Source organism: Meleagris gallopavo, chromosome 4, assembly GCF_905368555.1.
Source record: "Meleagris gallopavo chromosome 4, MGAL_WU_HG_1.1, whole genome shotgun sequence".
Lineage (NCBI taxonomy): Eukaryota > Metazoa > Chordata > Aves > Galliformes > Phasianidae > Meleagris > Meleagris gallopavo.
In genome coordinates, this window is record NC_139407.1 from 56,109,013 (window position 1) to 56,127,484 (window position 18,472).

At 38.6% G+C, this 18,472-nt stretch overlaps 1 protein-coding gene across 15 annotated transcripts in view; it reads left to right on the forward strand.

The window, feature by feature from the left end:
* LDB2 (LIM domain binding 2) overlaps positions 1 to 18,472 on the forward strand; it is a 209,254-nt gene that overhangs the window by 160,552 nt on the left and 30,230 nt on the right. For all 15 annotated transcript variants that reach the window (XM_031553180.2, XM_031553182.2, XM_085223429.1 and 12 more), the window contains 2 exons: positions 2,189 to 2,311; positions 3,929 to 4,012. In XM_031553180.2, coding sequence (XP_031409040.1) covers positions 2,189 to 2,311; positions 3,929 to 4,012 — 207 coding nt within the window. The remainder of the gene's footprint in view (positions 1 to 2,188; positions 2,312 to 3,928; positions 4,013 to 18,472) is intronic.

Here is an 18,472-nt window from a genome sequence, read left to right on the forward strand (position 1 = left end):
CTCATAGGTACAGGCAGTTGAATTTCCTACAATTAATAAGTGCAGCGAAGGGGTTAAAAAGCTATTGGTTAGTTTGAGAAACGTTCTTTTTTAGTTTTTTCCTGGCCTAGTCTAGAGCAACCACGTGATATGCTGAATGCCTGCCAGCCTCTTTCTTGTTGATCCTCCGGAGACCATCTGTGCTGGGGGCATTGATTAGAGTGTGTCTGCTGGGATTACATCTTTTCTGTTGCCATGCCAACTAATCAGCTGATTTTGGTTACCACAGAAACAAAATGTCAGAGCTCACAGTACGGTAACATGAATTCAGCACAACAGAAAATGTTTTCTTAATTGGAGACCCTTTCGATTTTTTGGATTCTATGTAAAAGGTAGCATTAAAAAGAAAAAAAAAAAAAAAGGCCCATTTAAAATAAGAACTGCACCAATTTTATTGATTAAAAGCAGTGTGTAAAATTCTGCTCCACATAAGGAAATTAAATTCCTTTATAAGACGTATAAATTTTTACCACTGTGATATGAGGTATGTGTTTCAGTTTTTCTATTAGAATTTGTTAATGCTAGTGCATAAAACAAGTCTGTTAAGAGCTGTGGGTTTTTGAGCCGCAGAAGAAACATTTGAGAAGCCACAGGTATTATTATTAAAAAATATTTTAAACCTGAAGTATTTTCATTTAACCGGTCGGTAATCAGGAACTTTGGTCTCAGCACAGTAATGTTAATACAACAGAATGCTTTTCTTCTTGTTTTAATCCTTATCTGCACACATGTGTATATCTCTGGGTAATTTCTTATCATAGCACAAGTGATGTGAAAACCAAGATCAGGGTCAAACAACAGCGTAAGTTACGTTAAGAATTTGAAGACTTCACTGAGGTATGCTAAAAGGGGCAGAGGAGAACCTGTTGCAACATTCTTCTTCATAGGTCTAGAGTAGTTTATCTGTATAATATGCCTGTTAAAGTTACCTGTGTATTTTTGTAGAAACAACCATGAGAAAAAGTCATGATAACATTAATGAACTGCTAACCAGAAAAGCCACGCGTTGCCAAAGCAGGAACTAGTCTGATGTGAGCTAGGGTTGTAAAAAGGCCCAATGGCCTCAACCAAGTCTAGGATGGCTAGTTGCTCAATCAACTATTAGTTGTTTTAAATTTGCAGGAACCTTTTTCTTTTAAAAAGAATTGTTACACTATGTCTCCACAGTATCTCTGCACCCTGTACTTTGAAATTCTGCTTGCAATAGGAGTTGTAAGTCTAAGCATTCAATTAAAAGAAAACAACAGAGGTAGCTAAACTTTTGATCAGGCCTCATTTCTGTTTTCCCGGGTGCCCCAAGGCAGGCATGTATTTTGCACCTACTTCTTTTAAAGAGGACCACAATTATAGCTTTTTCTTTTTTTTTCCCAAATACAGTTGCTTAAAAATCTTCAGTAATTTATTTTATTTGTCATTTCCAGGTAGTATCCCCTTGCTGCCTCCCATATCTTTCTCTACCTTAGATAAGAGCTCTCACAGTGCTGCAGGAGCCACTGACCATAGGTGCAGCTCCACTGTACCCTCTGGCCCTTCATTGCTGTCCCACCATTCCATGAAAGGGCAGCATTAATAAAAGTAGATAAGAAATAAAAGAAAAGTAAAAATGAGATAAAAAGATAAAAATACTTGGAAAAGACAAGAATGAGAAAAAAGAAAAAAAAAAAAAAAAAAAAGGATTAACATCAACCACAGCCGTTCAGGGCACCCTGTACTCCAAGTGGATAGGAAGGAAAAGTTTATGTGCCCATCCACTGTGAGGCAAGATCAACCTAAGAAAAGTTGGGAACAGCGGTCAGCAACTTTGCATCAAGTGTGCACACTTGGACCTCAGTCACCTCCATTGCAAGGCTGAGTCATTAATTAGCAGTCCTGAAGCAAGACAGAGAGAGAACTGATGCAATAAATAAGATTTAGTGAAGTGCTATGAAATCTTTAGTATTATAAGGTACTATCTGCTCTGCAGTAAGGCCAGTGAAGTCATTTTTACACATTTTTTTTTTTCCCCCTGTGAGAAAGAAAAATTATTAGTCCAGCTCAGGTGAACAATAGAATACTGCTCTGATATTTTTGAATGTTGTTTGGTCGATGACACAATACTACTGAAAGCAAAATTCCTGGGAATTTATGTCATGCATTTTATGTATTCTAGGTATGCACAGAAGGACGTCTTATCTTGGAGTTTACTTTTGATGATCTCATGAGAATAAAAACATGGCACTTTACTATTAGACAATACAGAGAATTAGTCCCACGCAGCATTCTAGCCATGCATGTAAGTAATCCTTTTTTCACTTGACCTAATGCAAAGAGATGAGGTTAGGTTTATGAAGAATTCCAGCAAATTTCGCGCCCAAGGCAATTAACTATAAATATTTTCTTTTGCCTGCAACTACATCCATTATAAGTTCCTTCATTGCTCCTTCCTATCTCAGTGCTTCATTGTTGCCAGTGTTGCTATATTTCCATTTTGGTTTAGCACAGTTTTGTTTTTTATCCTGTTTGGTGGTCTGTATGGTTTGGGCTGAAAATCTGTTCGTATTGATATCAACGAAACTAACATCATCGAATTTCCATCACTGTAGATACAAATTTTCTTGGTCTTTAAATTAAGCTAACTTATTTTACCCTTGTATAAGGCAGAAAATAAATAAATATCACATCTTTACTCAGAATACTTCAGAATTGTAACCCAGGTCTTCCCTTCCTAATATTTCAAGACTTTTTTTTATTTGTAATTGAATGAAAACATACACAATGGAACATTAAAACTTCATATATTCTACAGGATGAAGTCGAACTATAATAAAGTAAATCACTGAGGGAAAACAAAGAACAGAGTATTATTGCTACTTTCAGTTCTGCATTGCAGAAGCATTCAGATTAGTAGCGCTCCATATACAAAATTAATTACAGGGCTATAGTGTTGTAGAGGGTAAGAACACAACCCCAAATGTACGTCCTTATTTTGACATCAAGTTACTTGGATATCCAAAGTTAAAGATACATATTTTAGAGAGGTGTTTTAAATAACTTAAGCAGCCCAGATTTGGAAATGAAATACTGTTGGAAATATTTTCCTCCATTTCTATCCCTTTCTTTTCTAGTTTTTTGTTTGTTTGCTTGTTTGTTGTTTTTTTTTTAAGAGGGTTCAACTTCTAAACTAGTCAACAATAGCCCATTAAATAATGATGGCTGTGGGCACAATTTTATACTTAGGGATGTTACAATTCAAAGGCACTACAACCAGACTAGCTAACAACCAGCAGGTATTGTAGTAATGAGATTGATCTCATTCTAAAGCAGAGGCTGGTCTCACAGGTAAAGCTCCTGGCTTGAGTCATAGAAGGACTGTGCTCGTGCTTTTCCAGTTTCATCTGAGGTAAAATAACCTAAACCAGAAAGGTTCTCCAGCCTGTGCTTAGCGCCTCTCACATGATTAGGTCTGTTAGAAAGTGCTTTGATGAGTTTTCTGCTTCAATTTCTCATACACAAAAAGAAAGCAATACCTTCTTTACTTCTGCCTTTATCTGCTTACTTTTCTTGTTTTCCAGCCAACAAATGAAAGGCTCTTACAGGAAGCTCTTTGTGGAGTGGGTGGGAGGGGTGCTCTGCTTGTCTGTGCCCTATGCATGACCAGACCTCCAAGGTGTATTACTTGAATGGTTATGGACAGGAGGAAGTATTGGAAAACAGTTCCTCATTCTGATTCAATTCTTTAAGGTTTTGCATTTTCCTGTGCAAACAGAGCTCTGTAGCTTATGGCATAAATTCATTATCAATAGGAATGACATCTCTCTTCAAAGAACCTTCCCCACATTCCACCAAGCGGATAAAGAAAAGCAAATAGATGAAAAGCAAAGTGGAAATTCTTTTTCTCTCTGTTGTGTAGGCACAAGACCCTCAGGTGCTGGAGCAGCTGTCCAAAAACATCACTCGAATGGGTCTGACAAACTTCACCCTCAACTACCTCAGGGTAAGCATACCATAGCCAACATTTATTGTGAGCATTTTTTAAAAGTTACTGTTAGCTTTTAGTCAACGTAATGAGAGCAGAGCCTGTGTCAGACAGGTAAGAGATGGACCTAACTCTTAGCAGGAATGCAGGAGACTGCAATAAAGATGTAGTTGCTAATAATGCAGCATTAAAAAGGATAAGAAATCTGTCATGGAATTGAGGGAATGTGTGCACAATGCTATATTTTTGATGGTATTATTTCTCATCTTTGATAAAAGGATTGATTTTTTTTCAAGCAAAACTGTTTCACTGTTCCTGAGAAAATGGCAGCTTGTTCTCATTAACAACTGCCTGTCTTCTCCACCTCTCCACCTCTGAGCAAACACCCAGTGCTGGCTGCAGCAGTTCCTCAAACCAGTTCTTGCTTCACGTGCTTCTGGGAGCCTGAGCTCCCCCCTCAGCCTTGCACTGAATTGAGTTGTTTTTTTATGATTAAATAATGCATTTGTTCCCATTGCCTTTTGACCCTTGAAGTGCATTCAAAGTTTGTAAGTTTATTTTTATTTTTCAGAGTATTCCCTGGTGTGGGCTTACAATGCATACACTGAAATATGGGTTCGTAGAGTTCATTTTTCAAGGTTAAAATTAAGATTTTTCTTATTCCTAAACATGCCATTAATAGATAAAATGGGGCAGATAACTCAATAATACACCAAGCTAACTTGCCCAAGAAATCTGGTTTTATTCCTTCTAATTGTGTAATAATTCAAGATGCTTCTTGACGACGACAAGAACACACTGGAAAATGCAGGTTTTTTTCAGCTGAAGATAGAGCTGAGAGCCTGTATTGTAGTGTTTTAGCTGTGCTTTTTTCAGGGCTGTAATCCTTGTAAAATATTTCCTATGATGAAGTCCTATCCCAGAGTGTTTTGGACTCCAAGGAGGAACCATGTCAGGATGGAGACATGGTGAGATTTCTCTCACTGTGTATGCCTATGGCTTATAGACAGGCTGTAGTTTTCCTTGCTCTTCCAGGATAATAAGCCTTTGTTGGTAGCTGGTAGTTTATGTGGTGCTGGCTTAGAAGTTACTGTTCAAATTATAGTCTGAGTTACACAGGGCAGATTGGCTGTAACTGAAAGAAGAATTTCTCATAAAACCTCAGAGGAATAAGGCGCTGCATTAGAATTTCCCTTGTAAAGTCGAGGACAGTACCTCTATGTTGTGTATATTGCGTTCTCTCCAACATCTCTTATCTCTAACTTGGAGAGCTATGGATTTGAAGAGTTGGCTATTTGCACGTGCCGATAGAGACAGGGCAGAGGGGAGCGGTTTTAAATTAAAAGAGAGGAGATTTAGATTAGATGGTAGGAAGAAATTTTCCACTCAGAGGGTGGTGAGGCCCTGGGCAGCCTGAGCTGGTGGGTGTGAACCCTGCCTATGACACAAGATGTTGGAATTAGATGATGTTTAAGGTTCTTTCCAACCCAAGCCATTCTGTGATTCTATGATCTCACAGCTTGGTGTACTGGAGCTGTCCTCCAGAAATGGCTACCAGGGCTCCCTCCTAAGTCACACCACATTTTGCTTTATGGCAAACAGCAGCAGGCAGCTGTCCTCAGTAGACTATTTCCATGTTTTCTTTCAGTGTTTTCCTACGCCACAAGACATTGCCTGACTTTTGAGGTCTTTGATTCCCTTAGTGTGGCTGGACACACCTGTGAGCACTTGGGCTGGTTCAGCCTTGCTTTCTGCAGGGCTCAGGGGGCCAGGCCAAATTTGCAGCATATCTCTGTCCCCAATCCCTTCCCAGTTCTTTGTGGCATGTTCTGCAACTGCTGCTCATGATGATGTGCACAAGAAAGGCAGGAGCCCCACTAGGATGCAACCACGCCGCACACCCACACTGCTCCCATCAGCATTAAAAAAATGGAAGGGAAGAAAGTGGGGGAGGGAAGAAAAAAATCCTCAGGAAAATAAAACTGGGATCAAGCTAAGCACTGAGGAGATGAGCACTGAAGTGAAAGGGGATGAAAAGATGAACTCTTACTTTTTTTCTCCTTCCTTACTAGTTTAGTTAGCTTAACAGACAACATTAGGTCTCTGGGTGCAAAGCTTTCTCTGGCTCCTGCTGTGGTGATTCCAAAAGGGTTTTTTTTTTTTTCTTTTTTACAAGCCAATCTTTGTACCTCTCTTTCTTGCAGGGAGGAATTGATCATTCTGCTATTTTATTTTTTTTTCAGATGTTCAGCACGAGCTCATATTTGATGAAATATTTCTGTTTGATTTACTTCTTTTCCAATCACTTTCTTCTGTTAATTTTAAAATGAAAATCCTTTCTCAACTCAGGATTGTAAAATTGTGAGCTAGAAGTATCTGGTAAATGCACTGAGGTTTAAGGTGTTTTCTCCTTTATTTAAGCCAGCATTAAAGGATATTTTATCCAGTCTTCCCAGTATTTAGTAATTAGCAGTGTTATATGTTTCTGAATAAGGATTTCAGACTAAGCATAAAAATGATTTCCTTTTTTTTTTTTTTTTTTTCTGCTGCACACAGCAAAGGCTTGCAATACTCATAAGCAAAAACTTCACTGATGGGCAGAATTAATCATTTTTATTCTCCAGCGTGCACACAGCAGCAAGCCGCGCTGCAGTCGCTTTAAAGGCAGAATTTAAACTTGGATTTCAGATGGTTGTGATATAAAGGCATAGCCTGTATTTTTTGCACTCTCGACATCACAGAATGCTAAATCATTGCTATTTGGAATAATTGCAGTTGCTGGCATGTTAACCTCCATTCCAGAGTGCCACATGCCTGTGGAGCCACAGCTTTGGATGCGTGCCCTGTTTTTTCTTCATTTATTCAGAATAAAGGTGTTCCACATAGAAGAACATTGATTATTTTTTTTTAATCATATTTAATGCAAACTTTAAGTATTTTTTCTGGAGTATTCCAGAACCTGGAAATGAATTATTTTGTCCTGTGTCATTTGCCAAATGCTTTTTCTCTCTGTTTTCTCTGGCACTGTAAAAAACCATAGGTTTCCTTCCCTTCCAGTTACTAGTTTGTTTTGTTCCAGCATAATTGATTACCTCATCAATGGGGTCAGCCGACTTTGCTGTAACTGCTGAATAGGAGCTGAACAGGCTGTCTCAGAAATAATGAGCAAAACCTTGTAGGTTTTAAATTAATATCAAGCTTTTTAAAAGGTAATTTTTCATCAAGTCATCACATATTACAAGATATTACAAACCATCAGATAATAAGTCCAAGACCTATATCCTAGTTTCAGTCAGTACAACTCCAGGAACAAACAGGGATCCTGTACAGAGTTGAAAGATGGAGATAACATGCAGAAGACCAGTTTCCACCAAGCTACGATGAATTAGTCCACACACATTACCTTCTTATTTCTTGTCTGTGTAGTTTTCTTGTTGCTCTGCTATTTTGTTCTTCAGCGTGTAATGTGTTGGAATGTACTCTAAATAGCAGATATACGCCAGCAGCGCTATTCAGTTTGGAGCTCAGAGGATTCATGCTGCCTTCTATAAAATGATTTATTCTCTCAAAATTTCTCACATGATAGAAATGCTGGCCCTTAATGCCAATTAGGCAGGACTACCTGGCCTGAGCCTTGACATACAGCTGTATCTTGCCCAGCAGGTTTCCAAAATTTATTTCTTCTTTCTTGTATTGGGTGAGTTGGAGTGATTTCTTAGAGCTGTTCCTAGGGTGTAGATCTAGCACCCTCCCCATGCCGTGGGTCTGCTCCAGAAACTGCTTTGTCTGAGTTAGTGGAACCCAGCCTGCTTCAGTCTTCTCCAAAGGTAGAGCTGGTGCAGCACTTCCCCTTAATCCCATACAGTGCATTCACCAGGGCCATCAGAGCTACAAATTATCCAGTTTGTTTTCTGTACAAGCAGTAATGAAGCATTACTATTGCAACATAGAACAATATTTTCAAAATTCTCCTTTTCACTAATTTAGCTTCTCACTAGACACTCAGATTTCTTCTGCTAGGAGGATAACATGAATTATTTAATGGGACACAATTTTCTGAAGGCAACACTCACATTGCAATCAATCCATTTGTAACTATATCCAATGCGCATGCAAAATTTTTGTTTGCATGTCCAAAATAGACACACATGCAACAGTTTTAATGCACTGGGAAATATGTTTTTCTAAAGATGGTTTCATGCATGGAAAAGAAATGAATTCAGATCATTTGAGTGCTAGTCTCCTCCTAATGTGTTTGTGGCAGCTACCTGGTCAATACTTACTGGAGTTTGTGTATTTTCAGTGAAAAAGGAGAAAGATTATGTGCAAGCATTGTTAAGGATGCAAAGTCAGGTGCTCTGGGTAAAGAAATGCTATATTTATAGTCACCCATGCAGCACTAATCCATTTCCCTGTGTGAGTAACGTGATGTTGCCGTCTTTTGACTACAACGTCACACATGGTGGTTTCCTTAGAGTCCCTGGCTCAGGCAGAGCACAGGAATGCTAGCACTCATTCTGTACCAGGCACTCCAGTGCTAGTCATTTCATAGAATCATAGAATGGTTTAGGTTAGAAGGAACCTTAAAGCTCATCTAGTTTCAACCCCCTGCCATGGGCAGGGTTGCAACCCACCAGTTCAGGCCGCCCAGGTCCATCCAACCTGGCCTTGAACACCTGCAGAGATGGGGCACCCACAGCTTCTCTGGGCGGCCTATGCCAGTACCTCACCTCTTCCTGAGAATTTCCTTCTACCATCTAATCTAAATCTCCTCTCTTTTAAATTAAAACTATTCCAATTTTTCCCCTGTCTACCTGTGTAAAAAGTCTCCATCTTTTTTTTTTTTTTTTTTTTTTAATAAGCCCCCTTTAAGTACTGAAAGGATTCCTTAGGGACTTTTTTGCAGTGTCATTGTAGCATCTGCAGATGTTAATGGCTGTGTAGCACCTACACATGGAAGAGCACTGTCACCCCTGCTTGCACATATTTTGAGGTCACTTGGGATCAGTAACTGGAGGTAGCCATTCAGAAGGAGCAAGGGCCTGACTTTGCAAGGCACTTGCTGTAACAAAACTGCTGGCATTGGTCAGTCTGCTGTCTCATGCCAGCTCTGTAGTTGAAAGGGGAACAGATGAGTGTTTCTGGGAACACACTGATAAGAGTGCTTTTCCCATGACGTAGTGCCACAGTAGAGCTGGGTGTCGGGAATTTTGTTAGAGCAGCATTTGGTTACTCTAAAATCTAAGCTCATCCTTTCTTCTTCTGCTGCTTCCCACTTCATTCTTCTGCCACATTTCGATGGCTTCAGCAGATAAGCACGAAGCCCTGCGCATAGCAACTGCACTGACTTTGTTCTGTGCACATTGTGAAGTGTCAGAGAAGCAGAATGTCTGAGTGTGTAGCGAGATGCTGTACCCTAATGGATAGGAGTAACAAGTTCTGTTAAGGATTCACAAGCACTCAAAGGACAGGTTTGGGATCATTTAATCATTCTGGGGATTTTCCTAATGAAAGCTGTCAAAATTTTAAAGAATCCTTAGAACCAGAGACACAACATTTTGTAGACTTTATTCCTACAAATGGTAGAATTTTTTCAATATGAGACAGCTGAGCTTGGGGCAGATCTCCCTGGGAAAACATGGTCAAAATCAAAGGGTCTCACAGAAGGATTCAAATTTCTCTAACTGACTATCCATTTTCTATCTGTGCCAACTATAATTAGCAGATTCTGCCAAGGCTCTCTGGTAATGTAATTTCTTGTGTTTATTTCAGTAATGATCACAGTGGTTTCTTTTCCTCTATTTCATGCATTTAAAATTTTTAAGACAACGTTATGTTAGTTTCAGAATAAAAAATGAAAAGAAATGTGTTCTTTGCAACGGCTTATACAATCAAATGTCAGCTTTTCTCTTTTTTTAATAAAGACATGACATCACAGAATATTTATAAAACAAATTGTTGCATCTACGCAGAGGAGAACAGAGAAAAGTGGTAGAGCAGATTATTTTAGAAAAGAAGTGACCAGAATGGAATTAGTGGGATGAGGCAGCAACGATGGCAAAGATACAGGAAAGTGGAGAATGGGGCACCAACTTGGAAATATTGTGAAGGGAAGATGGAATCTGAAGTAGCAGAGTTAGGGCATGAGTGATAAAGTAATACTAATATTGGTGACAGTAATAGTGTTGTGCCTTTCATCTGTTGATCCCTATGCATTTTATTGAAACAAATGAAGTTTGTTATAAATGAGAGAGTAGTGACTCATCAAAAGCAAAGTAAGATGTAGCAAATCTAATAGCTTTTAAAAAGATCAGATAACAATTTTAAGCCAGACTTTAGACCAGAGAGCAATGAGCCACTTCAGTAGTGACTAACTCAGCTTCTTGTGGCTCAGAAACAGGTTTTAGTGTCTGTGGATAGCAGAAATTTTGGACGCATGTTAAAAACAGGGAATGGAAGCAGAGCATAAGTGATTAGATATGATATTGGGACTTAAGCAGAAACAGCGAATTTTACCCATATTCTGGAGATGGTAATGGCCAATCTTCACACCAAGGGCACTAACAGGATCATGAGTTTCAGTTCAGAAAGATGTATTGTGTATGAACACAAGCTAGCTACCATGCCCACTGGATATATAGACCATATGACCTTTGAAATTAAATCAAGCTCTGCAGTAATGAGAATGGAAAGATGATAGCCAGCCATGTGAGTCCTCGAAGCATCCATGAGTGAGAAATCAGAATGAAGTTAGGTTGGAGCATTTTAAAAATAAAACATTAGAAGGGTAAAAGGGAGAGAAAAAGACAAATCATCAGCCATATAAAAACAAGCCACAAGATTTGAACTAATAATGTTATTTCAGAAAGGAAAAAAGATGAGGGAAAAAAGTCCAAGAACACAGCTGCAGGCTCTGTTTTTAGAAGACCAAATTAAAGCCTGGACTAATATGCAGTGCAGTCATAAATAATAATAACTATTAATTAAGTTTAGGAATGAGAGCTGCAGAGGTATGATTTGTGTGAAGACCTGAAAACACCAAAACCAGCTTCTTGTTCCAAGCAATGAAAACAGCAAAAAAATTTAATTAGTTGTTGAATATTGAGCATCCATGGGTGTTCAGTGCAAATTGTTATGAAGGGAGGGATGAGTGGTTGCAGAGGTCAAGAAATAGGCTTTAATGCAAAGCCTGGGGTTCAAATCTTTGTTCTTGGAAGCGGTTGTCTTAGAGTCTGAAATACTGATTTCAGAAAACTTATGGCAACACTATGGTCTGCTCTCTATTTGGAAAGTGAATCCAATGTCTCCTCCATGTTTTTAAGCTTCAGAAGGTTCATTTTACAAGTCTGTTTATTCTGATATCACAAGCAACCATGTTACATGATCTTTTCAGTAATTTTCTCCAGGTAGTTAACCTTACCAGTAAGCTTGTTCCTTCCCCTTCATCTGACAATTTCTCCATAGGTAAAATGGTATGACACATTACCTGTTCCCTTTGACATATCTCAAAGTCAAATTTGACTTTTCTACATTTACATGGAGGTTTGCTTTGGGCTCTTGAATTTGGTCCTATTTCTAGGATGCTCCTATAAAGTTCTTATCTTTTCTGTGTGATACCCTGATCCTTGTCTGTATAGATGATGCCTCCCTATATTCTGAGTCTGTCATTCAGAGTCTGTCCATATCACCCCTCTTTTTCTTCTCTAAGCTCACCATATTTTTATTCATAACAGAAACACTAAAGAAGCAACAACTGACTCTAAGAAGTAAAATACAAGCACAACAAAAGAGAAGAATAGTCCAGCATTTCTGTGATTTTTACAGATTGACTTACACAATGCTCAATTTTTCTTCCAGTCCTTTCCTGTGCACTTTGCAGATGTTCAGAGTTGCAAAGTTAGTTGGGTCAGGAGACTGACCTGATGGAGAAATTCATCCAGCCCTTCCACCCGAGTGATGATCATCCTCAGTAGCTCTCTCAGTGCTTCTCATGCAGGGCAGGGAGTAGAGATTTGTATCATCTGTCTTCTGTCTGGAAGTTAGATCTCATCTGCAAGTTTGTCACCACTGAAGGGTTGTGTGTGTATAGATATAAGAGGTATGCAGTTTTACCATAGGAATCATACTGTAATTTACCAATTAATTGCACTGATTGAAAATACTTTCTGTTTGTGCTCACCATTTAGAAAATGTTGGTAAACTGTTTAACTGTTCAATACTGTATGTACACATACATGAATATTAGTGTTTATCTGGTGGTCATAAGTGTGCAAGTCTGTGCATTGCCTTTGATTTGTAAGCATACCTTCTGTTCATAGTAATGGATATATCAGCAGGGATACCTAATTAATAAACAGGAGCCCATGATTTTGCAATTACCTCAACTACATTAGACCCGTAGGATGTAATCTACAGGCAGCACTGAGCAGAAGTACTGAACCATCAGGTCTGTACTGCTGCATACATGAGGCTTGTGAGCAGTGTAAGCAGAAGTGGTTTCCATCTGTTTTGCTTCACTTCTAGCACTTTGTTCTGCACAGCTAGAAAATGGTGCTATACTAAATATTTCTCCGTCCCAAATGGCTTCTTTAATTCTCTGCATTGTTACCTTTTTCCTGTCAGTGTTTCTACCTCACCACTGCTTCATAATAAAGCAGTTTGTTAATCAAAGAACCAGTCTTAACATCCATTGAAGTCAGTGGGTATCTGTCCTTTGATCCAAATGTCATCTCAGTTTTTCATTTATTCAGAGGTCTTTTATACCCATAAAATCCAATTTATCAAAATTAATTTCTCCGTTCCCTTGGGCAATTTTAGCCATGAAAATGCCATGCTGCATGAACAACAACAACAAATGGTTATTTTTATTGCGTTTTTGTTGTTGTTTTGTTTTGGAGTTTAGTGACAAAAGAAAATTAACTTGATTTAGCCGCAGATTATAGTTCTTAGGTGAGCCCCAAGGAACAAATATCAACTTAGGGATCTGACTTGAAGAAAAGGTTTAGGAATATAAAAGAATGAAGGAAGACAAAAGAATAGTGCTTTCATAGCAAGAGAGAGAGTTTTCTCATTTTATTAATCATTCAGGCAAAACTTAGAGCTAGTTTAATTAAAAGGCTATGCACCATTTCTACGCAAGATAAGACAATTTTACATAAAGTAAGTATGAAGCACACACAAAAAAAGCCCGCGGCACATTCCCTAGCCTGATTGCATAGCATCTCATTTATAAAGCAGGATTGGACCCAGCCAGGTCTGGAGCAAGAGCTCCAAGGCAAACACAAGCACTATCTAAAGAAAATGGTGTTGCAATTAAGCAGAGATCACTGCACTCTGTGGAGCAGATCTAGTCTCATGCTTCATGGCACCAGCCTCAATACAGTTACTCTGTCTTCCACAGTGTGTAATAGATCCCAGATCCAGAGGAGGGTGAAGGTCTAGAGACTTCCCATGCAAACTAATGAAATTATAAAATGGAATGATCTTCTGATTGTGATATGCAAATAAAGGAGGTAAAGTTTCAATCCGCCACAGCAGAGCTCTCCTTTTTTTGGCTTTTGACAAGATGTGTTAGAGCTACGGTGTGCTGTAAAATATTACAGTCTATTTTAATAGCAAGTGTCTTTCTTTTATAACTCTCCATATCCTGGTGGTATTCCAGTGTATCCTTGAGTACCTTCCTGTTTTTCTTTTCTAGTTTGTGAGGTAAAATGTTCAGCCATACAAGGGAGAGAATATCATATATTCTATTGCTATGACTTTGAACAATGTAATTTTAAAATGAATTAATTTTATGAAAATAATTACAGTAAGAAACATTAAATACATGAAATGTGAAATATTTCTAGCTAGCTCATTATTATAGCTAATATTATAAGGAGAACAAAAAATTACTCAGAACAAAAATATATTCTTGGAGTCAATATTATCACCAAAATCATATTCATACCACTTATTGTTTCTTTTGTGTACCTTCTTGGTGGCGAAATGTATCCTGAAGACCATCTGGTCTTTTTATTTGTCAGCTGCTTCAAATTCTTCCTGGGTCAGTATCAGAGTAGCTTGGTTCCTATAATCTTACATTAATATTTTGATTGCTACTGTGGACCACTTTGCAGCCTAGAATAAGCTTCCTGTTGCTGTAATAGATGGTAAGGAAAACCCCTACTTCCAGTGACACAGGCACACAATAATTTTGTGGACTTCACAGCAGCAAAGGACTTACGGACACTGCCCTTGTCTAACCTTCAAGGCTTGCTCCAAGCTGCTGCAGGTCAGCTCAAATCTGCTGAGATGATGGCGAGAAGCAGTGCACTGCTCAAGGCTCCTCTGAGTCCAAACCTAGAGGGAAAAGGCTGCCTCTCTTTTAGACCACAGAAACAACCACAAAACACAAAAGCCTCACGAGCTTTTCAGTTTTTCATTTTTTAACTGACTACTGCAGTGGAGACTAGAAACATGAAGCAAGAGGAGAAGTAGCAGAAACAAAGCCTACCCCATGTGCCAGTGAACTGTGGCCCTCCAGAGCAGGCAGAAGTATGCTGTCTATGAAGATGCTCTCAATTCTCTGCTTATGCTCTCCTCCCACGTTTCTTGCACCAAATACTTTTAATGACCATTTCCTTCAAGAGGATGGAAAGCCAGAAAGATCATAGGAAGGGTCAAAATATAAAACAAAATACTTTTTTAACACTGATTGGTTTGGAGTGATACTTTAGGCTCTTTTCTTTCTATTTCCTTTAAGTGAAATTAAAGAAGAAAGCAGCCTTTTTTTCACCTGCCATGAAGGCAGTTACTGGTCCTTGATAGCTCCTCCATTTAAATGGATGTTGTGGCTCCTTAGTACTTCTTGAGATGGATGTGTCACACCACCTTTTAACCCTAATTTATATACTCAAACAAGCCTAAAGGGATCTTACATTTTTTAACTTACAGTGTTTGATTTCATTGTTCAAAGTTTTGTTCTTTCATAGCTTCTTTCTGGACAAGAATTAGATGAGAAGGATCTTCAGAGGAAATCAACTACAATATCGTTGTTGGTTTTAGGGAAAATCAAGCCAAAACAGGGAAAGAAAAGACTTAGAAGAAAAGTACATGCATTTAATATTCTTAGAGTTTACTTTGACAAAGCTTTTAAAAGGTGACCTGCATAAAACTTTCCTTAAACCCCTTTCTCTCAGACATGTAAACATATACTTTCCTAAAGCAATTGATACATTTTGTCTCTGCTCAGCTTCTTACTTCTAAGGTTGGAACCAAGTTCTTAAAGCTTCTTATGGCTACACACCAAAAAGCTATTTGTCAGTACGTGTAATCGTGGAAGGTGATGTATACAAAGGTGAAAACCATTTGTCATCACAATCTAGCTTAAGGATGATTTGTGCCTTGGGAATAAGGCAATACGGCAATTTTTCTTCTCATTAGCTACTTTATTCGTATCTGCAGGGGCTGTCAGAAACATGCATTTAATAACAGCAATCTGTGTGTTAATAAATAAGGCTTCTTGAATCTATAGAATATCTTAGAAGTCATAGTTGTGAAGAAAGTGCCTTTGGCGATGAACAAGTTGACCTCTCAATTGGCACTCAAAAAATAAAAAAAAAAACAGAAAACCAGAATTAATCTATGATGACTTCATTGTTTCTTAATTATCACATAGGTATTTTTGCATGATAGAAAATTTAGTGTTTTCCCCAGTTTTAGTTAAAAAACAAATGAACAACAACAACAACAAAATCCACAACAATAAGTTGTCCAATTTAGATACTGTTACCGAAGCAGTGGGAAAGTCCAGGGAGTGCATATATGGTTGGTTATCAGTATTAAACACCCTGAATGAATCAACAGAAAAATTGGATGACTTCAGCCACCCAAGTACAAGAACGTGCATTGCCTGTAGGCTGTTGCAGCTATTATAAAACAGAAATAATTATGTAGAGAGGAAAAAAATTCATCCACATTCATTTACTAAAATATATGTTCATGACATCATTGAAAACATGCCTAAAAGTTTTAGGATAGTAACTATTTTGTATTATAAATTGTGTCATGCCTGCTCATATTTTCGGTAGCCTCAGAAAATCAAGGTCTGCATGCACTCTCATTGTCACAGTAATCTTTTAAATGAATTTTATTTTTTATTCTAACAATACTGTTGTAAGAGCTATCATCTCTATTGCACATGTGAGGAGCTGTAAGATCCTCAGAAGCACATAAAACCCATCAGAATGAGGGTATTCGTGCAGCCTTCAGTTAAAACTTTCAGTCTTCAGCTGGAGCTCGTGACTTGGGATGCCACAGGCATCTGTGCCATCTTGGTTCAAATGTTTTGTTCTGTTTTAAAAGTTTGCTTTAAAAGTTTGCTAACTTGATCATGATTTAAAAATGGTGTTATAAGCAAGAGAAAGATGTCTAGATGAAAGTTTAAATACAGTGGGTACCAGTAATAGATATAAAACGCCATTAAACCTCTTGCTCATGTTGATGGATGGATTTGATGTTCTTGAAGATCTCTTGCAAACTAAACTATTCTACAGTTCTGTGAATCAGGCAGCTGTTCTTTTGTTTATTTTTGCAGCAGTGTTGGCAGTGACCAGTGTGCCTGGCTTCATCTAGCATACAAAACCCTTGCCCAGAAATCTTTGATGTCCTCCTTAGCCTGAGGAAGTTCAAACTCTCATGTGCTGAGGCGCCATGTCCAGGTTCAAAAAATAGCCCTTTGAAGGCAAACAATGTGTGGAAGCCAGAAGATGGTATGAAGAGGAGGCAGACTGTCTCAGATGATAAGGGAGCATCTCTGACTAAGAATAAGGATTTTTTTTCCAGTTTTGGCTCTGAGGATCTTTTTTTTTTTTATTGAAGAGCCATTGAGTGTCATGTTGGAGTAGAAGTACCAGTAGCTGCTCTTTTCTGTGCTCAGCTTGTATTTCTGTGTACTTAAGCCATCCAAATCTGTTAGGCAGACTTAAAATTCCATTTGTTTATTCAAGACCCTCAGGTTACGTCCGTCCTCATATATTAAACAGCATCCAGGAATATTATTAGGCCCTTGAATGCAATGTCTGTTCTCCCTTAGAGCAGTCCTTGGCCTGCTTTTTACCCATGCTGACTCTCAAATAATGCAGGGGAACAGTTCAGGAGTTAGTGTGACATAGAGCCCATCACTGGAATGCCATTTGTAGGTAGTGTCTCTTGTTGCATGAGATTTAACATCATGAATATGGGGCATTCCCTGCCAGTTGGCCTCGTTGCCAGTGCTGGCACATTTCATTTATTAGCATTGATGCAGCTTCAAGGAGTTTAAGCACAGAGGGTGCCTACTCTGTGAATTTTGAACATGTATGAGTACATGCTAGGTTCTCCTCATCATCAGCAGCTGAAATGCAGGTGCCTTAGAAGGACTTTATGGGTCAGATTCTTGAGTTGAAAGCTTAAAAATGCTTTTGGATCTTCCTTCCTTTCGTCCTTCAATCCTTCTGTCCTGTTTTATTCAGTGGTATGACCAAGGTTACAGACCTTGGATGAGCTTGAAGACCATATCTCCTAATTTTTTGCCTCGTATCTTTACCACTGTTTCATTCCTGACTTCTGTATTAGGAAAAACACATGATGTGTATGTTTGTTATTTCTCTGTGTAGGAAAATGCTACTGTTCTCCTGCGAGCTGAGATCTCAGCTGTAATAACATTAGCTCTAGAAATGGCAGTCTCTTTTTACTCCCATCCCATATACGCAGCTAGTAGTGAGAGAAATACCTTTGCTTGTCCTTCTGGAGGGGACCTGCAGCCTTGGCAGGAGACAGGCATGTAGTGGCCAAGCTTCAAAGCACCCAACTGGTGCATTACACATGTTCCAAGATAGGAGGGCTGTGCCCAAGTGCTACAGAAAACCCCAGCTCTTGGAAACTTATATCTGGATTTACAAAACAAATCTAAAATCTGAAAAAAATGCCAACTTGACTTCCTCTGGTTTTTACATGCATATCTGAATAAAGCAAGAATTTATTCTGATTTCTTTTGTTATTTAGCAAAGTCATTCAGCTTGTGAAGTTTAGCAGGTTTCCTCCTTTCTGAGGAGGAAGTAGTACTATACTACAGAATTGTTAATGCAATTTTTTATTGTGGTGATGTATCAGACACAGAACACAGCTTGACTTTCAGATTCCAAGCAGGAGTTTGCAGTGCTAGCAACTAGGAAAAGGATATTTGTACATGCAAGCTGCAAGTCTTATCTGGGCATCACTGTGAGATAGTAATCTTGGGACCTTATGACATTATGTTACAGAGACACAAATGAAGGGTAACAGCAGTTGTGTGAAACTTTGCAAATCTAGTAAAAGATCAGATGGTTTGTTTTTAAAAGGAGGGAAGGAAGACTATTTATTTCCCCCCAGAGGAACTTCTACAAAGCTATTGTCCTTATCAGAAGAACACCTTTTTCCTGAATGTTATCTCTCTGACATTTGTTCTGTATAACCTAA